The following is a 24,263-nucleotide window of genomic DNA, read 5'->3' on the forward strand; positions in this document are numbered from 1 at the left end:
ACCCTCCACGCTGAGTGCACTTGGCTTCACAGACTTCGTCCAGGTATGTACACTGACACTGGCGAGCAGTGGCGGAAGCACTACTCACAGCCTGTACTTAAGTTGAAGTATAAAAACGTTGTTGTACTCAATCAAAAGTATGGTTGTCCTCGATGGTGAACGTCCAGCTTGGTGAACCCGGCCCCGCCTCAGATTCACTCTCCCAAGGGCAAGCGGTGCAGATGGATGCAGGCTCCGAAAGCCCCGTGCAAATTAAATAAATTATATGCTGTCATCGAAAAGCAATCAATAATAATATTAATGCTATTAATCATCTCTATCCTTCCTCAGACAACACCGCACGTCACTTCTGATTCGGGTCCGAAGCCATAACCAACTGTTGCAATTTCAGCAGCGAGAATTGTGAACAACAAAAGCTTCAGCACCACGTTCGTTTTAACAACCAGACCAGTGAACTTTCAAAAAGAATTTGAAAAAAAAACATTTTAAGCATTTTTTTTGTCAAGCAAAGGCCTGTGTATCAAGCTAGAAAATTCAAGAAATCCTGTTTTGTAAAACTTATGTGACAAACAATCGCTATTCTTTTTTTGTGTGAAGGAAAAAAAATACCATAAACCAAACTTCCACTGTCAGAAATAATAAGACACTTCAACTTAAAATAACAAAGGAAAGTCACCTTTCTGCCTTGAACTTGAAGAAGTTTTACATAGTGATATAGCGATATCACCATGTAAAACATCTGTAAGTTACTGCAGGTTATTTACAATTTTAAGTTGGAACTTACAATTTTAATAATATTTAAGTTGTGCCACCGTTGCAAAACGGTGCCTATTCTTCTGCCCATTTCATAATTTTGCCATTAATTTCAAAGAGCTTTCTTTCCTCCTTTGTTTTTTTTCCCCCTCAAACCATTGAGTGAGAATGTCTGCGCCATGAAGCAACAGGGTTATTTCATAATGTTTTATCAAGTTAACTCTGTAAAACGCAGACACACAAAAAAAGTTAAAAAGCAAAGAGTGAAAAAAAAAAAAAAAAAGTTTAGTAAATATAATTCCTACTGATAAACATATACAACTTGAAGGCAGTGAGATATTTATAACAGTGTTCAAATGCAGAAACGTCTACGATCAATCTATCTTATTTTTAATGACAATGTCTTCCTTGACCTCGGGCCATCAGCTGCAGTGTGGCCTGCGTGACGTCAGCGTGACATCACTGGCAGGGCGGGTGCTGTCCCTGGTGCTGAAACTCTAGCAGGACAGTCAGCAGCGACGTGTGGGGGACTTGGATCACCAAGTTTTAGGGCTTGGTAGCTGCTGAATTATACTTTTTTATTATAGTTATATATAGTATATTATAGTTGCTATTAACTTTTTTTACCGACTGTGTAAAACTAAGTTTCTTTCCTGCCTGGACGTCAAGATGGATAACTTACTGCCAGCAAAGGAGGCTGCTAAAATCTATCACACCAACTATGTGCGGAACGCCAGAGCCATCGGCGCGATGTGGGCCATCTTCACCTTATGCTTCGCCATCATCATAATGGTGGTGTTCATCCAGCCCTTCTGGATCGGGGACAGTGTCAACACCCCCCAGGCTGGATACTTCGGCCTCTTCCACTACTGCATCGGCAACGCGCTGACCTCGGAGCTGATCTGCAAGGGCAGCATCCTGGACTTCGGCTCCATCCCCTCCGGAGCCTTCCAGACCGCCATGTTCTTCGTGGGCACCTCCATGCTGCTGATCGTGGGCACCATAGTCTGCTTCAGCCTCTTTTTCTTCTGCAACACCGGGAACGTGTACAAGATCTGTGGCTGGATGCAGCTGGCCTCCGGTAAGCAGGAGTACTCGGAGGTTTAACTGAAGTAAAAGTACAAATACCCTGACACGGAAGGACTCCAGTCAAAGCGAAAGTACGACATTGACATTTCTGCTTTAGTAAAAGTATTTGATCTTTAATATTCTTAAGTAGAAGCACATGTCCTATCCAATACTCTGATATCACAGAGCCTATAATAAGAGAATAACATATTGTCTACTGTACAGGTATTTACAAAACAAAATAGTATAGCTGGTGTAAGATTTTTTTCCCTTTGGCTTGCTTTGATATACAGTTTATATAAATATAAACCTAGATTTGTATTAATATATAGATATTTCCTTTGAAATGTAGTGTAGTAAAAGTTGAAAGTCTCCAAAACTCAATATAGGTAAGGACGAAAAAATCGAAAATGTTACGGACATCGCAGAAATCGAACACACCCCTTAAAATTAAAGCCTTTCATTTCTGTCCTTTCAGAGCTTATTTGAGTTGGCGCTCCATTCGATATAAAGAGAGGATTCATTGAGGTGTGAACCGTCTATGGTGTCTTGTCATCCGTCAACCTCAAGCTCTTTAGTTTCAAGAATGGCATGTGTGCGGCAGAGGTGTTACTCTGGGCGGCGAAGCCATGGCTCTGACACCTCCACTGGTGGCTCAGTTACATGTAACCTGATCAGGTGTTCGGTGCTGGGTAGGTATTCCACAAGGCTGAGATCGAATTTCTTGCACAATATCACAGCGCCTGAAGACCGCAGGGAAGAATGATATAGAGCCGTTCTATCTGCACTTTAAAGGCGCTAATATTACAAGTAATTTCCTAAACTGCTGAGACATGCCCTCAATGAGCTGGGGTTGGAATTTTAAATTGTTGCCATAGTAACAGCAGGAGGCAGATATTATGTGTAGCGAGAAACTTCACAGCTGAAGAAATCCAACATTTCAGATTTCATAACAGTGCATAAAGAGCACCGCTGAGCGTCATTTATTCAATGCATTTGTAATAAAGATGAAGCCTTTCGAGAGATAATGCCAAGATTCACCGGCACTGGAGGCCTACGCACTCTTTGCCGAACAATAATGAGTCATCATCATCCTCCAGCAAAGCGAGCGGAGTGTTAGGGCATCTACCGCAAGTCACACACCCACTTCCGTCCTCTGTCACCCAGGCGTGTTGATGGTGATGGGCTGCCTGATCTACCCTGACGGATGGGATTCACCAGAGGTGAAGCGGATGTGTGGCCAGAGGACGGACAAATACAACCTGGGAAACTGCACAGTACGCTGGGCCTACATACTGGCCATCATCAGCATCCTGGACGCTCTCCTGCTGGCCCTGCTCGCGTTCACCCTCGGAAACCGCCAAGACAATCTGCTGCCTGACGACTTTGAGATAGAAGGAGCAGGTAAGAGCCCTGACAACAGGCAGAGCGGGGCTGGGGAGTAGTTGCCAGAGCGACATAAACAGCAATATACAGGCAGGAATACGCCCGAGATAAGGGAATGACATTTATTTCTCTTTTGCGTCAACTGTACAGTGTCAAACTTGTCGCGCTGGATAGAGAAGACGTAACGCTGACGTATAGGAGGCTTTTCAGTTTTACACAGTATGGTGGTGTCTCGATGGGGCCTCAGCGTGATAGACTTTAACTCATACAATACGAGAAAATGGAATACAACACAAATAGAGACATATTAGCTGTCCATAAATGTGTTTTTCCTTTTCTTCTGTTTACAGAAAAACCCTAATCTTTAATGACCTTCAACGTCAAGGAGGAAAACAACTGAATGATACGTGAAGAACGTCCAAATTGTGTTCCTTGCATTTTCCCCTCAAGGACGCCCAACTTCGTAAATTCCTGTTTATGTGCAGACACGGACAAATTTGTTGGTACCCTTACAGCTCATTGAAACAATGCTTCATTCCTCCTGAAAAGTGATGAAATTAAGAGCAATTGTCTCATGTATATGTGTATACATGAGACAATTGCTATGTACCCGCATGCCTTTGGTATGTCATGGAGTAAAGCAAAACTGTAAAAAGAGAAATTGCTAAAGAGATTCAGTGTATTCTAAAATGGCCTGGACAAACTTCGACAAATTTGCTGGTAGCCTTCCACGAAAAAAGACAAACCCACAGTTTTCTGAAATACCTTGAAACTCACAAAAGTAATTGGCATCCATAATTGTTTATTCCATATTTAATAGAAATCCGACTTTGCTTTTGATTCAACAGAATAAAACAAATGAAAATGGCATGGACAAAAATGATGGGACCCTTAACCTTAAATTTTGTTGCACAACCTTTAGAGGCAATCACTGCAATCAAGTGATTTCTGTAGCTCTCAATGTGACTGTTGCACCTGTCAAAGGTAGTTTGGCCCACTCTTCCTGAGCAAAGTGCTCCAGCTGTCTCAGGTTTGAAGGGCGCCTTCTCCAGACTGCATGTTTCAGCTCTTTCCATAGATGTTCGATAGGATTCAGATCAGGGCTCATAGAAGGCCACTTCAGAATAGTCCAATGTTTTGTTCTTATCCATTCTTGAGTGGGTTCAGCTGTGTGTTTGGGTCATTACCCGGTTGGAGGACCCATGACCTGTGACTGAGACAGAGCTTTCTGACACTGGGCAGTACGTTTAGCTCCAGAATGCCTTGATAGTCTTGAGATTTCATTGTGCCCTGCACAGATTCAAGGCACCCCGTGCCAGACGCAGCAAAGCAGCCCCAAAACATAACAGAGCCTCCATGTTCCACAGTAGGTGTGGTGTTCTTTTCTTTAAAGGCGTAATTTTTTCGTCTGTGAACATAGAGCTGATGCGACTTGCCAAAAGCTCCAGTTTTGACTCATCAGTCCAAAGGACAGTCTCCCAGAAGCATTGTGGCTTGTCAATATGCATTTTAGCAAATCCCGGTCTGGCTTTTTAATGTTTTTCCTTCAAAAGGGGAGTCCTCCTGAGTCTTCTTCCATGGAGCCCACTGTCACTCAAAAAGCCACGGATGGTGCGATCAGACACTGATGTACCTTGACCTTGGAGTTCAGCTTGTACCTCTTTGGAAGTTGTCCTTGGCTCTTTTTCTACCATTCCCACTATCCTTCTGTTCAATCTGGGGTCGATTTTCCTCTTGCGGCCGCGTCCAGGGAGGTTGGCTACAGTCCCGTGGATAATGTTTGCAGCTGTAGTCACAGGAGCATCAAGCTGCTTGGAGATGCTCTTATAGCCTTTACCTTTAACATGCTTGTCTATAATTTTCTTTCTGATCTCCTCAAACAACTCTCTCCTTTGCTTTCTCTGGTCCACGTTCAGTGTGGTGCACACGATGATTCCAAACAGCAGAGTGATTACTTTTCTCCATTAAAATAGGCTGAATGACTGATTATAAGATTGAAGACGTGCGATACCAATCAAAGAAAACAGTTAGTTGGAAAAATGACTATAATCCAATTATTTATAATCTTTTCTAAGTGGTACCAACAAATCTGTCCAGGCCACTTTAGGATATAATTCATCTCTTTAGCAATAATTTATCTCTTTTCAGTTTCTTTGCTTTACTCTATGACATACCAAAGGCATGCAGGTATACATGAGACAATTGCTTTAAATTTCATCACTTTTCATGAGGAATGAAGCATTGTTTCAATGAGCTGTAAGGGTACCAAGAAATTTGTCCGGATTTGTAACGGATTTTCCAAGAATTTTCTTTTGCAATTTTGAATGGTTTCCTCAATGTACTCCATGCATAACGTGAGAGAAAATGCAGATGGTTAATGCTTATGTCTTATATAAGAGAACAGCCTTTTTGCGCAGCCTTTAAAACACATTGCCTTGTTTTTAAATGGCTCACATGAAATACATTCTTGTAAGATCATTTCAGTTTTCCATACTGTGAAGACCAGCTCATAACCCTTCTTTACTCGACCTTGTGTAAAGACTAGCTCCAAGGGGGCTTAACAAAGCATATTGTGGCCTATATTAACACAGTAAGATCGGAACTGTGACCGAACTTTGACGGTTAATCATTGTATGAGGAACACACCAGGTGATGGGATCGGGAGGCTTGTGAATGACACTTAAACTAATGACACGCAACATCTCAGTATAAAGGCCCATCCAGTGGAGGCCAGGCCAGAGTGCACAGCCATTCACTGCTCTTAAAGTGCATCTGTGCATCTCTCTTTATTCTGCAGAATAAACTCCATTTATATGTTCTGTTTGTTTCCTGTAGCGACACAGTTTACCCCACCGACCACGCGTTGGGGACTCCCCAACAATAATCAACTTAACACAGAACAGAAACGAGCTCAACATGCAAAGAACGCATGCAGCATAATCATCTGTTTTATTGTATGCTTTGTTGCACCAAGTTCAGACATCTCACATACGGTGTTATGCTTTCAGTTGTGACAATAGAAACTAGGCCCTAGATTAATCGATAATCAATTTTGAACACCACTACAGCATATTGGACCATTCATATGGAAAATATACATAATCGACAGCTTTACGTACAAATGAGTTTGCACACATCTTCCAAATGCTTTATTAAAACAATACTACCCAGCTAAATTGTTTTAGCTAAGACATAGTAATCTGTTAAAAACTGTACACAGCTGTAATATACATAACAAGGCAATCTCTTTGGTACAGGTATGTACAGACAGTCTTTTTTCACTTTCTTTCCTTTATATTGGGCTTCTTAACATGCCATCTTATTGAAACCTTCCCAGACAATATATTCCTGACCTGTTAGTGTATGAGAATACCAGCCTCCCATGAGAATGAAAGATTTCCTTACAATTTATCACACAAAATATCAGATTTTCCTAAACCTACATGACCTAGAGCAGACAGTTCTGAGTGTCCTGATTAAGTAAAAACAAAGTGGTTTTTGTTTTTTATTCTCTGTATATCATTACAGCAAATGTAAAACTGTCGGCCCAATGTGCAACTTTGTATACTACTCGACAAATACAAAAGAAATGTGTTACAGAATATAAGGTAAAACAATTCATAAAACAGGAAAACAACAATAATGAAAGTGTAAGAGAGAAATGTATATTGAGTCCTTTCTACAGGGACAAGCATAAGGGCTACGTATCCTTGAGAGGTTTAGGTTTTAGTGCAGGAGTGAAACCAAACAAGGATGAGTCACTAGCATTACAAAAACAGGTTTGTAGGATTGGGTGGGGAAACGCAGCACAGCAGCTTGAGTCAACAGGACTACAAAGTAGTAAAGTAACTCACTGAACTCCCAACGTCATCGGCACAAAGGAAGATGAACCAACAAAAACAAAGCAAACCAACATACAAACATACATACTTACATACATACAAGCCATATCTCAATTATAAGAACAGGGTAAGAAGACAAAAGAAAAAAAAAAAAAAAAAAATTAAACAACAAAAAAAAACAAAAAAAGAGAAATAAATATTCGTCAGATATGCCCAAACTGAAAAGTGATCTGTTGCAGTCTCTGAAGAGAGAGAAGGGAGGTGCAGTGGCTGGAAGGTGCCACTAGAGGGCGAGCCAAGGGTGGCGCAGGCACTCGGCCCCTGTGGCTCTCTTCTCAGGGACGAGATCCAGCATGGGAAGCAGGAAGTCGGTGAAGCACTCTGCTTCTTCGCGGGGCCACTCGTACTTGTCAACCAGCACCTCGAGGAGTCCCCACGGCTTCAGCTTGGTGATGTGCTTCAGGTCGCCTGAGGGGATCAAACAGAGCTTTACGCCGGTCGGGCGCATCGAAACAGCGGGGGGGGGGGACGGAATTTGCAGTGTGCGTTATGCTGAGCAGGAGGAAGCTAGGAACCTACTGCATCCACGAAACCATAACCTGGGCACTTCAAACATACAATATCCATATCAGCTAGGCCCAAGTATAATAAGAGGACGTGTGAGATGGAATTTTCCTCCCTGTATCACAAATAGCAAACTATGTCCATGTTGTACATTCAAAAAAAAATAAAAATGCAGATTAATTCATTGCACAGGGGGACAGATTATTAAAGATATTATGTTTTTCCTTTATATTATTAAATAATAACAACAACAACAACAACAACTAAAGATTGCTGACACTTTACCTTTCTTGGTGAAAAAGTCCTTGGAATATTTTCCCGCCATAATGAGTTTGCGTGGGACCATCCCCAGCAGCTCAATGATCAATGCTATATGGTCTACACAGGACCACCAACAGGACAGTCACACAGAGGGGAGAAGGGGGGAGGGGACACACACACACACACACACACACACACACACACACACACAAACAACAGTTTTATCAGGTGGAGCCCCAGGGACCGGCCCGCTCTGGGTGTGCGGGTGGGTAGCAGAGGAGGAGAGCGGTCAGACCGACAGTACGTACGTGAGTATACGTAGAAGACAGAAACCCACTCGAAAAATATGGATATTAAAAAAAATAAATAAACCTGGCATCCCCGCGCTCATATTCGATGGAATTCGACAGCTCAATAATCCCATTATTACGTTGTATAGTCGAGTACATCTGCCTGACAACGGCTGGAGGAATGAATCAAGTTTACGTCAAAGTTTACAGGGGAAAGAAAGGGGGGGGAAGAAAGCTCCAATTTTATTTTTATCGTGTGTGTTTCCCCCCCAGCACAGAGGGTCTTAAAGTGCTGTCGGGGGAGCCTTCCCCTCTCTGGCTCCCTTCGCTCAACCACCGCTCCCAGGGCAGGCCACGGACACAGGGTGGCGTACCTCTCTTGGTGAAGTATTCCTGTGAGAATTTCCCACTCAGAGCATAGTGGCGCGGGACTTTACCCAGCAACTCAATTATGAGAGCAAGGTGATCTGGAGATGAGGCGTCGTCGGAGGAGGAAGACACAGAGGAGATAGGAAGAGAAAAGTGGAGAGGGAAGGGAGAGAAACGGTAGTACGGAGAGGGGGGGGGGGGGGGGCGGGGATAATAAAAATGGAGGACAATGGCGGAAAGATGAAACAGAAGATGGGAGAAAGGGAGCACAAGAAGGCACGATGAAATGATGTAATGAGACAGATAATGACAGCCAGGTATGATGAGAAGACAATGTATGGGACGGATGGAACAAAAGTTGCTACAGTCGCTTGATGACACGCACACACACACACACACTTTTTTTATGACAAGACAGTGGGATGAGGATATCAGATGGTTTAAAAAGAAAAAAGAAAATAAATGAAGATGGAGTCGAGAGATGAGTTCACAGCGATGCCAGGAGCCAGTCAACTGAAAGCCGCGTCTCAGACACTTCAAGCAAAAACAGTTAGCGTGAGCGAAGCCGAGCGGAGGAGAACAGCTGGAGGGGGTGAGGTAAAGTAAGGAAGGAGAGGAGAGAGAGGGAAGCGTGGAAAAGGGAGAGAGAGGAGCGGGCAACTTCCAGACAGCGACGGCTCCAAGTGTTGGAGGGGAAATGGACACAGGAACCCTGGTACTCATCATTACATGGTTGGAATTTGTCTGTTATTAGATACAGTATATATATGTGTGTGTGTGTGTGTGTGTGTGTGTGTGTGTGTGTGTGTGTGTGTGTGTATTAAAAATCGCAATTTAAAGGAAGCATCGTCACATGTACATTTTTGTCCAAGTTTGAAAAGTATGTGTAATTCAACCCGCGGAATTATATGCCCACTGCAAAATGCTGAATGAATACCAAATGATGGAATAGTGACATAAAATGAGTAATAAGGGAAGAGCTGACTTTACAGGGAATCATATTCATGGTGCATTACACAGTAGGCATAGCAGCTCATACCAGCTAATACCTACCAGCACAATAGAAAAAACAGTGCGCAATAACAATTAGCCAGAATGTGGAGTGAATGTAGTGCAAAGCTACCTTCGTCCCTGGAATAATCTTCCCCAGAATGTGGTTCGAATAAGTAGTCTCCTGTGGCCAGCTCGAAGGCCTGGGGAGGAAGCACATTAAAAAGTTAGAATAAACTCCCCAGATAAGGACTGCAGTGGTTGCAAAACAATATCCAAGACTGAAAAAGAAAACTCTTCAGAAGAAAATACACTAAAACCAACGCAAAGTACTTTAAAGTGGAAATCCATTTGATAGTCTACACCTTGGGTGAATCTCAGAAGTCCCAGAATTCCATTGGAAGGGAGCCGTTCTGTTTTCTTAATGTTCATCCATATCAACACAAGTAGCTTTCCCGGTTTGGCGCGGCTGTCTTTCACTTCTTTCAGTGCATTTTTGCCAGGAAAGAAGCAGCATATGTAATGACTGTTTATCAAAAAGTGCCACCTAAGAATAAATTAAGTATCGAATGCGGGATTCTTTTATTTATTTAAAGACTATTGACTATATATTTTTTTACTTCTTAATAAATTATTATTATTTATTATTATTATTAAAAGATTAAAGACTGCTAATAACATCTCACCATGCAGGCTGTGCTCCATATATCAGCTGGCGTGCTGTATCCAGAGCCAATGAGCACCTCTAAAGAACGGTACTGGCGCGTCTGGATGTCTTCTGTAAAGTGCTTGTGCTGTCAAGGGGGAAATAGGGAGGGAGAGGTGATAAAAACCCAAAACCCCAAAAAGATTTGTCCCAAATCCGTGGGACAAAGCAACCTGCATACTGTGCCAGGGAACCCAAGCTGTGCCGTTCTACTGCCATCTTAAAGAAAAAGAAGCTCCAACAAAAAGTCTTCACACTCTGCCAAGAGTTGCAGGTGTCTCGACCATAAAAACAGTATAAATTTACGATGCATGAATAGTGATGAATGCATAGGAAATTTCTCTATCGGTCAGTTTTATTTAAGCAGAGAAAAGGGAGTAACCAAGTGGAAAGTTTCAGCTTTAATTGGGAAATCCCTCAGGTCATTAGCAGGCAACTCACCACCCAGCAGGCGTTTCCCAGGTCTGCGATCTTGACCTTGATCTTGTCTGCGTTGAGTGGCTCCAAGGGGTTGATGAGCAGAGCTCCCGCCGCGAGCTTACCTACAGCACAGGAGCAGGTAGAGACCACAACACGCTAAACTCTCCACTTCTCTATCATTAAAAATACACACAACCTCCCCACACATGGCCACTGACCATTTCTCAGGCTCTCCTGCGTCCTGTACTGACAGTCGGGCCTCTCCTCTGCCTCCTGCCTCCTGCTCTCCTCCAGCTCCGCCTCCTCCGGCTCGCCGGGGGGCGCCCTCTCGGCCAGCTCACCGCTGTAGGCTCCTCTGCCTTTACGGAGAGTGTCCGGCTCCTCGAGCTCGGCAGCAGAGTCCACGCCGTTACAGACGGGGTGCAGGGACGCCGCCGTCTCTTCCCCTTCCCGGGCGGAGCGCTCCTCCGTGTTGTTGCCGTTGTGTTGGTCTTCGTCCCTCCACCCCGCCTCTCTCTCGTTCTCATCCGCGGCGTAGAAGACGCCGTTACAGTTAATTTCCGGCAGCGCCACGGGTCCAAAGCCCATCGCATCTGCATTCACGCTGCACTCTGAGAATATTAGGAAAGGATTAAGAGGGTGAAATAACAGTTCAGTCGCATATCTGAGAACTCAGCACCATAGCAGGGTTACCATAAGAATGCGAAGGTCAATCAGTCCAATGGTTTTCAAAGTAACGGTTGCAAGGCACTGGTCGGTCACAACATAGAGACAAGTAGGCAGCACGGCCGCAATAATGCATTCATTTAGAAGTTAAAAAAGTAGATTGCCAAAGTAGATTGAAAACAATGGCAGAACGTAATAGGACTGTGCGATACATCGGTATAATACAGATATTGTGATACAAGACTGGATAATGTCTGGGAATTTGGTGATAATAATAATATAGTTAAATGTTGTCTGCATTAGAGTAAGGAAATGCAATTTTCTCAAGGTAGACTGTTCAAGCTAATACAAATAATAGTTATGTGCACCAGCACATCATTTAGAGGCACCCAAAATTTTTCACTTCACCTTTTGGTGCCGCAATAATACATTAAGTATTTCCTTCTTTGTCGGTTTCTCATACACGTTGGTCATTTCTTCACACATTATGTAAATGATTGTAAACAGGAATAAAAGGCGCAGATAAATGTTTTTCTTTATTATAAAGAAATTGTGATAATCTCAATTGTTAAATCTCAAAAATAACTTAAAAGGTGTTAGTGTTTAAAGTGCTTGACAAACTCAGATAAATACATCAAACTCAAATAACGCACGTCGAATCAAAGTGTCGGGGATCACTCCAGTGAACCTAGCACAGGCAGTGTCATTGCTAGTACTCACTTCTGTGTACTTGCCGATACAGAGTACCGATAAGAGTACTCTTGAAAATACTGCAATTTTCAGTTAACATAATGGTGAGATTGCTGATTTTGACACTTTTTGTTTATTATTGTTTATTATCGACTCTGGAACAATAGTAGAACATGGAACGTCACTGAAACCAAATAAAATAAAATAGAACAGGAAATGGTCACTGAGTTCCAATAAAATAGAATATTAACCCAGTATAATGCACCCTCTAACTCTTTCAGTTTTAGTAGGACAATATATAATTGACATGTCCAGTTCAAACTTAAAATGAAAGTCTTTCACTTTTGCAGTCACGTGCAAATATACCTTTCTTTTATATTTATATGGTACTTGCCAATATTCCAAAATAAATTGCAATCATTGCAAAAAAAATGAATAATAACAATAAATGGCCGACTCTTCTTGCTCTCGTTCACTGGAAGTCCTCCTTCCCTCACCGTGCATTAAACCACCTGAATCACATCTAACAACTTGTTTTACTGAGTGGCTCGTCAAGAACCAAGTCTCAAAAAAGAGAGAAACTTTTCATCCCGAGTGGAGCTTGTGCACTACGATCAACCAGAGCGGAATTTTCGCTTAGCTCTTCTTTGGCTACATTATAAGCAGTGTTAAATTGTATTATCATTTCTGACTCCTCACTGCTTTGGTTTCCTGCTGCCTGGCACTGAAACACTGCGGGGGGGGGAAGGCTGCTCTGCCGGCCACGTTTCATGCAGGGAATGTAGGAGGATTAGAGGTGTGCACGCACACACGCAGCCGCAAGATGTACATAAAATATGCTGAAATATGCTGAAAAAAGAATCTGCAGAAAATAGACTATGTTTATAATATTTGTTCAAAGGCAAATGTCTGCACACCCAGTTGGTGTGCAGAATTTTTTTTTATAAAAAATAAAGAAATAGTTTTATACCTATTGGGTTTTTTTTTTGGTTTGTTTGTTTTTCCCCCAGGTGCACCGGTGCGACCAATGAAAATGTTAAGTCGCCCCCTGGAGCCTTGTATAAGGACGCTCTGTAGTTCAGGGCAATTCTGTTTTCAATAAAAAATAAAAATAAAAGGTACCATTAAATAATACTATCCAATTATTTCAAAGATGCTTTTTATCGATTCTACTTTAATTTGGTGATTAAGTGATGAATTTGTTTCTTCCATTTTTAAATGATAGGCATCAGTCTAAATAGTGATAAGTCACAACAAATTGTGCTATTAATTAGTTCACTTTCTTGAACCAATTCACAGCCCTAGTAAATAGCTTATGAGAGCTAATGAAGTTTCATGTCTTATGGACGCAATAATCATACCCAAAATATAGTCAAATTATTGATCTAGGCACTTGTCCAAAAATATTGTGATATATGATTTTGCCCCGCACTAGATTCTAATAAATATAGATGAAGCAAGTAAACTATAAAAAATAAAGTAAACTTTTGGTGGGTCAATATTTAGCATCACAAAAAAACCCCAAAAAAACAGTGAAGCTGTTTTAATTTAGGCTGCAACCAACCTGCTGCTTCCTTGTTGGCTACGTGCTGAAGAGACACCTGTCTGAGAGGAGCGCAGGCTCGCGCTTTAGGAGACTGTGGGTCCTCATCGTCGTCTTCCTCCTCCTCCTCTTCCTCTCGTGTCTCTGGCGCCTTCTCCATCTCCTCCAGGTCCATGATGCACTTCTCGAGCAACTCCGCCTGCCGTTTCTGCTTCTTCTTTAGCTTCTTTTTTTTGTTCTTGGACATTTTCAGCGTCTTAGCAGGAGGAGAAAACAGCGGAGATGAAGACACTGGGATGTGCGGTGTTGTGCAACGACAGCTTTACAGGGGCTTTCTTCGTACTAACTTGGGGAGGGGGTGATTGCCACGGCAACGTGATAGAACTTTGAAGAAAGGGTGACTTACTTGTTTTGGCGCCGGCGCTGTGCTTACTGAAATAAAAATGTTCCCAGATTAGTTACAAATGATTACTCGATGAAAAGTAATTTACTAAGTTGTTGCTAAAATGAGTACAATGCGTGGATAAATACTGCCAAGTATGCATGTCACATACCGGCGGACCCAGAGGGAGGTGGCGCTCCCGCTCTCTGCCACTCTGTGGCCTCTGCTGCCAGCCGTCTGATGTAGGGCTCGTCAACACTCATCAGGATGTTTTCAGGCTTAATGTCAGTATGGATTATCTGACACTTGGTGTGCAGGTAATCGAGACCTTGGAGAACCTTTAACATACACGCAGACAGAAAACTAATTAAAGGGGATGCGGGTTCATTTTAAAATGCGGGTATGTAATTGTTATACATTAAGTAGTAATATTGCATTTTATAAAATTTTGCCAAAATGTAATAAATTTGACCTATATTATGTTATAGCATTTTGTAATAATCCATTCCCTAATGCATGTTTTTGTTTGTCGGAGCCTTTCAGCAAAATGATCCTATGTACTAAAGGGTGACACTTTAAAGTATAAAGAATTGTTATTAACGCGTTCTCACTTTATGTAGGTCAGATTTATCCCATTTTGGCAAGTTCAGAAAATGCGTAAGTACAACAAAACCTCTTAGTTAAGCTGTAGGCGTCACCTGTCGTATGATGCTCTTGACGCAGGGCAGCGGCAGGCCTTGGTAGTTGGACTTTATGATCCACTTGAGGAGGTGATGTCCCAGCACCTCAAACACCATGCACACATCTGGCAGACCCGGCAGTCAAGGGGCTAACTTAAATCAAGTCTTGGTGTCAACCTGCTGCAAGAGTAGTTCCTTAAAAATGGGTCTAGGTTTCACTTAAGGCACACCCCAACAAAAAGGAGTGTCATGATGGAATATTCTAAGTGAAAATTCCACTGCTGAGCCACAGAAGATTTCTTTAACAGCCCAATAGAGAACCATTTCCTCACGAGGCGTACAAACTAGGCCACACAAATTTTTCTGATGCGTTGAAGACGTCCCCTACGATTAAAATTCATAGTAAAAGTGCTTCCTTTTGGTGTTCCTGGAAGTGTCATTTTACAGCCCTGTTTTGGTGTTTGGGGGGGGGGGGATCGATGTCCCTGAGCAACAAGCACTCAGGCAGACACTCGCAGGTTAACTGATAGCTGGGGGTCTGTTTGGTGGGGAAGTCACCTGTTGTTTACAATGTCGCTGCCACATTGCCTTCCAGCTAAATTTGACACCACTGGGAAGAGTAATCCTCTGCCTGACGAAGCACTTTTCAAAGGATTAACGGGCTCCAGCCCTTCCACGGCTGAGAGAACAATGGATAAAGCCAGATAGTCCCAGAAGCTGGGAAACGTTCAAGCTACTGGGGTGCGAAAGATACGAGTTCCGTTGACGCCAGAAATCTTGAAGTCGTCTAGCAGCTGGACCACCATCTCCCTGTTGGGATCGTCAGGGTCCGAGTTTCTTACCTAAAACAAAAAAAGGAATATTAAAATTAGAACTCTAATTAGAATTAGAACACATTGTGCCACCAGAGTCCCATTCCTTATACCTGGAAAATGCAGTAAGGTGGAATAGAATGCTGGAAAATTTAAATAAACCTAGGATTTATTTTCCCCATTGATTAAAATCTGAGTTGGAACCTAATTCCAGACAAGCAGATCTTTTTGGGTTGTTTTTTTTTTTTTTTAAACTCAAAACCACATATTCACATTCAATTAGTCAACATTAGTGTGGGTATGTGTCATTGGGAATGCTGCATTCGACATGCAGTCGACATGGTGGCACAGATCAGTCACAGTTAACCAAGTTCCCTTTCCAACTTTGATCCCAACTACTCTGTGGTTTCCTGTGCAGATACCTGCAGAATTCACAAGTTTGCCAAACAAACACACTTTTGCTGCGTCCACGTTTTCCCAAACAGAGGCAAAAGCTCAGAAGCGGAGACTACCAACTCAAAATGACCAACTCCTGACTTCCAATGGAACGTAGCAGAAATCACAGATGGATTAAGGAGAAAAATGAATAAACTGTAAAATGAATGGCTTTGACTGATATTTTTCCCAAGTGGCTTGCAAAGTACACATTAAATATTTATGGGTTCAGCATGAAGTATGCGCACAACATTTTTATAATATATATATATATATATATATATATATATATAAATAAAACTTTCTGCTGAATCACTGCATATTTTTTTCAAACAATTACAAGGTTTGGAGTTAAATCAATCGGTTTATATTCTACTGTGATTGAAGGTTTTCCTTTTTACAATTCAATAGTAAAATAAAGATGTTATTAATATCAATTCATGCATCAATTAATCTCATTTGATCATAGCACGTGGGCCCGGTCTACGGGAAAGAGCAGTTTATATGTTGACTGAATCATAGAATGAAGTCATACTAGAGAATGATTTATTGCTCGTGTTTAATGAATAATACAGAAGATAAGGAACTTGAAAAAAAAAATTGTATTTATTTATTTTGCAAAAATTGCATACTAAATCGCAATATTGGTCTTTAAAAATTTTTTTTTTTTTTTACTATTTCCCATATCATTCAGCCCTATAGCGGAGGCACCGGACGTAGCGGAGCAGAGCACTTTGTGACGTCATCATCCAATTTGGTATACACTCACTGAGCACTTTATTAGGAACAATATACTGATACTGGGTGGGGCCTCCCTTTGCTCTCAAAACAGCCTCAATTTTTCTTGGCATGAATTCCACAAGATGTTGGAAACATTCCGTTGAGATTCTGGTCCATGTTGTCATGATTGCATCACACAATCAAACTATTCTATCTACTATCTAATCTAACAATAAAGGAAGGAATCTCTATGTCTGAGTAAATTAAGACATCTGTCTGTCGATTGTCCTTTGATTATCTTGACAACCATTCCTCCGATCTACTTCACACTTCATGGGTGTATTGCTGGGGACCCAAGGACATGCGGCACGTGTAACGTTAATAAACTTTCAATAAATAGCTAGCCGGAGGGGGGGGGGGGGGCTTCAGCGCTCTGCGACCGAGTCACAAAGAAAGGAAGACATCTGTCTGTATGTCCTTCGATTATCTGGACAAAAAAAAATGTGCGCAAATTGAGCCCCGCTCGCTCGCACGCTCGTTCTATGCGCCCGATAAAACTGTATATTGGCAATTGGAATTTTGCACAATCACCCAAGCCTGATAGGAGCGAAAAATAAATTAATAAAAAATAATTATTGCATTTGGGCTGAGTGTGGGCCGAGCCAGTGTGAATGTAGCCAATGAGTGTCTTTCTCCAGTGTATCTTGACTTTAACTGGCAATTCCATCTTCCATTGTGGAACACAGACTGAATCATTGTTTTGGTTAAACTCTGCCATTAAATTGTCTAAGAAAGTCTCAATTTTGAACGGGCATGCACTAGTTCCTGCAGATTTGTCAGCTGCACATTCATGCTACGAATCGCCCGTTCCATCACATCCTAAAGGTGTTCTATTGGACTCTGATACGGTGAATGGGAAGACCACTGAAGAACATTAAACTCATTGTCAAGTTCATGAAACCAGTTTGAGACAACTTTTGCTTTGTGACATCATGGTGCATTATCATGCTGGAATTAGCCATTAGAAGATGGCTAATTGTCGATGCACATGGTCAGCAACAATACTCAAGTACACTGTGGCATTCAAGCGATGATTGACTGGTATTAATGGGCCCAAAGTGTGGCGCCAAAAAATTCCCCCACCATTACATCACCACTACCAGCCTGGACTGTTGACACAAGGCAGGTTGGGTCCATGGATTCATGTTGTTGGGCTCTTTCAAGTCCATCCGCAGAACTGCCGGTCACTGGATGTTTTTTTTTTTTTTGCCCCCCCCCCCCCCCTGCACCATAAACTCAAGAGACTTGTGTGTGGAAATCCCAGGAGATCAGCAGTTACAAAAATAATCAAACCCGCCTGTCTGGCACCAACAATCATGCCACGGTGGAAAACACTGAGATCACGTTTTTCCCCAATTCTGAAGGTTGATGTGAACATTACCTAAAGCTGCTGACCCGTATCTGCATGATTTTATGCATTGCACTGCTGCCACATAATTGGCTAATTACATAATTGCATGAATAAGTAGGTGCACAAGTGTTCCTAATAAAGTGCTCAGTGACTATGTGCAGTGTATGATTGAAGGGGCTTTTACATAGGACACGGTGCATGCTGCGCTGCGCTTGAAACTCCATTGGTGTGTGTACTAAATCTACCCAAACACCCAAAATCAAAACTTAAGAAGGTACTCCAAGTTTGTATCGGGTCGAGACGAAAGACAGCAGGAAGTGGTGCTGCGTTCGACGGGAAGTCGGAAAACTGTAGCTCATGTCAGTAGCAGGGCTCAAAGCTAACTGTGGTTGTGAGGCTGGCAACCAGGCATCAGTTTTTGGTAGCCTGAAAATCTGAATAAATGGTTGCCATTCTTAGTCACCTTATATTTTGAGTAATTAAGATATTTGCAGATGTAGTTATTGAAAATGGGATTGCAGAAACGCTTTGGAGCGCTTTCAACCAACGATTACAGCCGTGTCCACGTCTAGTTCTAACGTAATATCAGAGAACGAGTCCACTAGTTAATCAAGTGTGGATGACGACGTTTTGGACGGATAGAAAAAAAAAAAACTTTTTTTTTTTTTTTTTAATCCTCTTTGTTTTTCTTTCAGGTTCATGTTGTTCTTTGTCAGTTGAATCAATTTGCACATTTGTTTGTGTCAAACAACTTAATTTGTCTCTTGTTTGCTATTGTCTCTGAACAGGTGCATGCAACTTTGCAAGCTTTTGGCGCGTCCCTGTTCAATATTCAAGACTTTTCCTTCTTTGTTCCAACAAGTAAATTCAGGTATTTTGGTGTAATCATTCAGCTACTCACAGATCGGAGCAGTTTGATTTCATCCACTGCAGTTTCTGTGTAGTGCTCTGCGCTCTTCACCACTTTCATTGCAACAAAATGCTTCACTCTGCAACCACAGAAGAGTAACCCTCAGAAACAGGTAGTAAAACACAACAGTCAGTGTAAACAGTACAGAAGTGAAGTGACCCATCAATTAAATGGATCGAGAAAAGAAAATCATACCATTCAATTTTAGGAATCAAATAATGGGTTCTTTCATGTGTAAAAAAAAACAAAAAAACAGTGTGGCATTTAGAAATTGTCTCAAATAGGAATGTCTAAATATTATAAAATGACAAGTTAGGCTGTGCATACAAATTTCAAGATGTTTCAGATCTGATAAATTGTAATAAGCATTGCAATAATAATAATGAGATATATATATATATATATATATATATATATATATATATATATATATATATACACACACACACACACACACACACACACACACACACACACACACACACACACACACACACACACACACACACACACACACACACACACACACACACACACACACACACACACACACACACACCTTCCCTTATTCTATGTAATTTTATTGTCATTCCATTAATTGAATGAAAATAATGGAATTAATGATATTTAATTAATGACTGAATGAATTTAATTTGCAGCTCTACTTGTGTATCTAACTTGTGGACTCCAATCATTGAGTGATCCCTTGATTGCAGTGCATTGAGTGATCTTACTGGATGTCCCATGCCAGCCATACTGTGGAGAAGTGGCCCCAGCCCAGCTTTCGGATGACGTGGTATTTCCCATTGAAAAGGTCCCCTATTTTCACGTGATGATAACCTCCTGAATATAGGATAATAAAACAGAATTAGGAAAGCTGTATGTAAAGTACCTGGCGTTTCAAACTAGAGCTAGAGTGTTATTGGTAGTCATCTGGCAAGTGCAGCCACACCGCTTGTCAAGAGTGAATTGTGAGCATTGTATCAAACAAAATGACAAAAAACAGGATATACTATACATGTAAAATAATGGTGGGGACAGTGTAAATATTGATACTGTATACATGCATATAATTTCCACTGCACTGGGTAAACATGTAAAGTATCCCCTCAGGCCATTCCTCATCAGGAATGTACATAATTTCAAACTTGTGTCAGAAATTTCAGAGAATTCATAACCTCTCCGTTGTCCTTTCACACTTCCTCCCCCCAACCGCTGTGTAGTTTGGACACAATTATTCCATTAGAACTTTTGATATAAGGTTGCCAAACTCTGCACAGCAGTCTGTGTGTGGCTTTACCCTTGCAATAGTCGTTGGGATCTTCCTGCTCCTCGTCATCAGAGCCTAGGATCTCCTCCTCGGGCTCCTGTGGTGAGGCTTCGGGCTGGGGTTGAGGCTGACTCCTGGGATGAGCTGCCTGTCTGTGATACACGCACATGGGTGTCATTAATCACAGACTCATCGACAGCAGTTTTCATAGAGACAGAAAAATTTATTTACATAGCACATTTCAAGTACACATAGCACATTGATCCCCCAAAGGGGGAATTCAGGTGTTGCAGCAATTCAATGGAGAAGCAAAAAGTACAGGAGCAGGAGAATGTACATACAATTCATAATATAACCATACAATAAGTAGTCCAACAGTAAAAAAAAATTAAAAATAAAAAAGTAGAATAAGTAATAAAGTATTAATACGAATATTACACGGCTCAAGAATGTGAATGTACAGCACAATTATTCAAATCAAATACAATAGTTTTCTTCTGGAGAGAAAGACACAAAAAGATACACATGGCTGACAGGGGACTGTAAACTTCTTAGTAGTTTTCAGTGAAATCGGAAGCAATAGTGGAATCCATTTGTAATTGGGTAATTCTAGCATCAGTAAAAACTTTATTTTTTATTTAGTAGTTCTTTAGCCTCTTGCACCATATTAACTTATATTCATTCGTGACATGGGTGTATTTTCTGCCACTCCACTGTTTGTGAGGCAAGCACTTTGTGAAAAAGTGCTGTATAAATAAAGTGTTACTTATGAAATTGAAAACAATAATAATTTAGTTCATAAGATCAACCAACCCGCTTTTCAAGAATAGCTGTCATAAGCACCAACACAGCATTGCATTTTGTTTCTCCCCGGTGGGGTTTTTGAATGAATTATGAATTCAAACGCTCCCAGTCTGTTACATGAGTGACAGGTTATTCACAGGAAGTGTGACATTAATACAGGTTAAGCAAGAAGGTAAGTGCACAACTTGCATGACTACATTGTTCATAGGGTGTAATCTTTCAGTTATATTTGTCTTAAAATATATTGACTTTACAAAGCATCTTTAAAGTGTGTGTCACGCAGAGAGAGAGAGAGAGAGAGAGAGAGAGGGCTCTCAGAAAACTAATAATTTTCATCATCATACTTAGTATAAGTCTGCTGAAGCATAGAAGCATTAATACAACTAAAATAATGTTGTAATTTAATTGTCGCAGCCAGTTATACTTCCAAGATTAAAAAATAATAATAATAAAAGATTATCCTTACATTGTGTTGGATTTGGCTGGTTAGCTGACAGTTTCTGATGGTGCCTATTTAATCTTTTGAGATGCAAGGAGGTCCAAAATACAAAAAGCTCATTTAGAGACCTGTTATCTTTCCTGAAAATGACTGCATTAACACAGCGAAGACCGACCGATACCTTGCCGATACAGAACCACTGCCCTTTCAATCAAAGAGGTCTGAAGAAGATACAAAGTGCCACGCTGCCCATGGATAAATTAAATTCATTTGCTTTTGTTTTGTAAAAAATAATTTCCTGGATATGCATGCAGCTAAAGTCGGACATATTGTGGACCTTAGGCCTTGAGGAAAAGAGAAGCAAAGTGTCATTCATCTGTAAGCGTACAGTTGTTTCCATTGAAATGTTATGCTTCGGTGAGCTGATGTAGGCTTCATCATTCTCTTGTTTTAAATATAGCACGGGGTGTTACGCAATGCTCTGGGAGATGCTTCTGACAAAATGATTGGTATCGTAGATCGTGAAATAAACCGAAACAATCGCCATTGGACATCAATGACTCTGGCGTGGCTGATATCGACAAACTGAATTATGTCACATCCTTAACGATTAGGGGTGTGTGTTGGTCGCCGTTGCCGCATGAGTGCATGTGTTGTGATGTGTGTGCCGTGTGACAAATAGAGATTATTCTTCTTCTTTATGACAATACATCTGTTGTAATTAATTTGTTAATTCAAAAGTAGAGCTGTCACAATTCCTTCATAATTGCCCCACCACAATTAGTTGAGCTAATGGACCAGTCATTTAAAAGGGAATTTTAACGCATGAATAAATTGCAAATTAAATGTGTTTCCATCAGTTGATTTGAGGAAAAACAAAATGTCAATAAATGCTTCTATCTATAGGAGCCAAATTGTGATCTCTATCATTACATCAATCAAAGTGAATGAATTGCAAGGGTTTTGGATAGTTCTGTTTGCAGAGTTTGTGTGAAGTATGACCATGCAAAGGTCTTTCTTTTGGATGAAATTGTAATGGAACTAAACTTGAGAGGATTATAGTACAGCAAAGGTTTACACAATGTCTTTTGTAGAGAATAAAATAATAGAATTTCACAAAATGTGTACATATGCCTTAAAAATATATTTACGATCAAATTTTTATAACATGCCTGAGACAGGAAAAGGAAAAACTGATCTATCCAGGGGTGCATATTCAATTAAACTGTATAACCCAGCAAATCAATGCCTTAAGAGCCATAATCCTATCAGAGTAAAGTACACTATATGCAGTGTGAGGGGATTCCAAAAGGACATTTCTGAATATATGCATGTAAGTGGCTCCAACAGTAATTATATGCTTTGAATATAAATATATTTTGAGAATACAACTAGCATCCTTGTTGGTATCCCATGCAAATTTGAGAAAATAGACAAACCTACAAGTTAATGATGATGATGCATTGGTTCATATTATAAAATTGCCTTTAGTGTTGAAAATTGGAACCGAAACAGCTGACTGCTGCAAACTGCCAACACTGCCCACATGCATGGACAGGCAGACTGTGTCTCACTGCGGCTGGCATGTCCAGTGACTTTTGGGGGGCCGGGGCCCCTGGATGGCTGGCTGCAGTAACCAGTTATTCCAACTGCATTTCATTCTCGATGTGTTATCTAAAAATTAACCGAGAAGCCTTCGGGACAGAATGCCACTCACTTTTTGCTGGATTTCTTCGCCTTTGCCCTCTTCTTTCTTGCCTGGAGTGCCAATACTGTCAGGAAACAAAGAGCCGAAATTCCATCATTATGGGAAATAGAGAAGGCAAAAGACGTGTTGCCCAAGTGACACAAGTACCTATTACTTAGATACTAATGTCGCTTCAGATCAAACTGCAATCCACTTCATAGAAAACAAATTGCTATTGCAAAGTGTTTTGAATAGCTCTGTATTACAGAGATTTACATGGAGTTCCCCATCTGGGATTAGTAACGTGGTATCTTATGGATATACTCCAATTCATTTATATAGTAACAATAATAAGAATACAAAGAAGAAATAAGAATAAAGTAATAAGGGATATAAACAATTGGCAACAAACCAAGAATTTGACTAGAAAATTGACAATAACGGCAATATACTATAAAACTAAAAATTAAGAATAACCTCTATCAGCAATTCACACTCGATCAAAAAAAAAAAAAAAAAAAAAACCCGATCAATTTAGCAAGTTAGTATTATGGATTGTCATCGTTAGGGTTGTGAGCAAGAGGTTCTACGCTGCATCGTCCCATATTGAACCATCAACATTACGTTGTGGGTCCTGGTGCAGCAGCCAGGACAGAGGGATCTCGATAATTCAACCTAGGTTCAACCTGCCTTCCATTCCAACCTTTCCAACGGCTTAACACGCACAACGCGTGGCCAAATAACCGCAGCGAGCCCCACCGCCATAAAGGAGCGAGGGCGGGTTGACGTTATCGGCGTTTCATTGACGCACAAGTGCGTGGATGTGGATGTGGATGTGGATGTGTCCCCCTCCCCGTCTAATCCAGACATGTTTGCTTTACGCTAACGTTAAGAGCTAAACGTTAGCTTACGTGACAGACGGGGCTCAATTCCGCCGCCGCCGCTGCCTCCGAAACGCGCACGCTGGAAATACGTGCTGTCTAACGTCCGGGGGAAAAAAAAAAACAAAGAAAGAAACACCACATGTGCGTCCCTGTGTCGCGAAGGTGCTATCGGCGTGTGCGAATCGCGCGTCTTTGAAAACAGATTACCTTTCCTCTCCATGTCGGCTGGCTTCGCTGCTAGCTGTTAGCCAGACTAGCGGTGGTCGAATAGTCCACGCATG

The 24,263-nt window shown here is 41.3% G+C and overlaps 2 protein-coding genes across 4 annotated transcripts; one reads left to right on the plus strand and one right to left on the minus strand.

Annotated features, from left to right (window-relative positions):
* Window positions 1-1,422: 1,422 nt before the first annotated feature.
* Window positions 1,423-3,266, plus strand: lhfpl5b (LHFPL tetraspan subfamily member 5b; the record flags this gene model as incomplete). Its single annotated transcript, XM_080014596.1, has 2 exons — window positions 1,423-1,834; window positions 2,989-3,266. 2 exons carry the CDS (start codon window positions 1,423-1,425, stop codon window positions 3,264-3,266), a joined length of 690 nt encoding a protein of 229 aa, XP_079870722.1.
* A 2,937-nt stretch (window positions 3,267-6,203) lies between these two features.
* srpk1a (SRSF protein kinase 1a) lies at window positions 6,204-24,263 on the minus strand. 3 transcript variants are annotated; one of them, XM_080015381.1, is made up of 17 exons: window positions 24,190-24,263; window positions 23,129-23,183; window positions 20,199-20,320; window positions 19,633-19,741; window positions 18,890-18,977; window positions 15,365-15,452; window positions 14,629-14,735; window positions 14,103-14,268; window positions 13,955-13,980; window positions 13,570-13,804; window positions 10,868-11,260; window positions 10,671-10,771; window positions 10,210-10,317; window positions 9,657-9,726; window positions 8,539-8,631; window positions 7,899-7,991; window positions 6,204-7,517 (listed from the first exon to the last, which is right to left on the minus strand). In XM_080015381.1, the coding sequence occupies exons 1-17, from the start codon at window positions 24,200-24,202 to the stop codon at window positions 7,333-7,335; spliced, it is 2,052 nt and encodes a 683-aa protein (XP_079871507.1). In that variant the 5' UTR covers window positions 24,203-24,263; the 3' UTR covers window positions 6,204-7,332. The 3 variants fall into 3 exon arrangements, with proteins under 3 accessions (XP_079871507.1, XP_079871508.1, XP_079871509.1); XM_080015382.1 differs by lacking the exon at window positions 8,539-8,631; XM_080015383.1 differs by lacking the exon at window positions 7,899-7,991.

The sequence above is a fragment of the Zeus faber genome, assembly GCF_960531495.2.
Source record: "Zeus faber genome assembly, chromosome: 15".
Lineage (NCBI taxonomy): Eukaryota > Metazoa > Chordata > Actinopteri > Zeiformes > Zeidae > Zeus > Zeus faber.

Bases quoted from the DNA above. Each gene is read 5' to 3' on its own strand.
- srpk1a (XM_080015381.1), bottom strand. The intron at 20,321-23,128 runs GTGAGTGGCATT...CGTGTATCACAG, and splicing joins GCGAAGAAATCCAGCAAAAA to ACAGGCAGCTCATCCCAGGA. The intron at 14,736-15,364 runs GTATCTTTCGCA...CGGGTCTGCCAG, and splicing joins TTCTGGCGTCAACGGAACTC to ATGTGTGCATGGTGTTTGAG.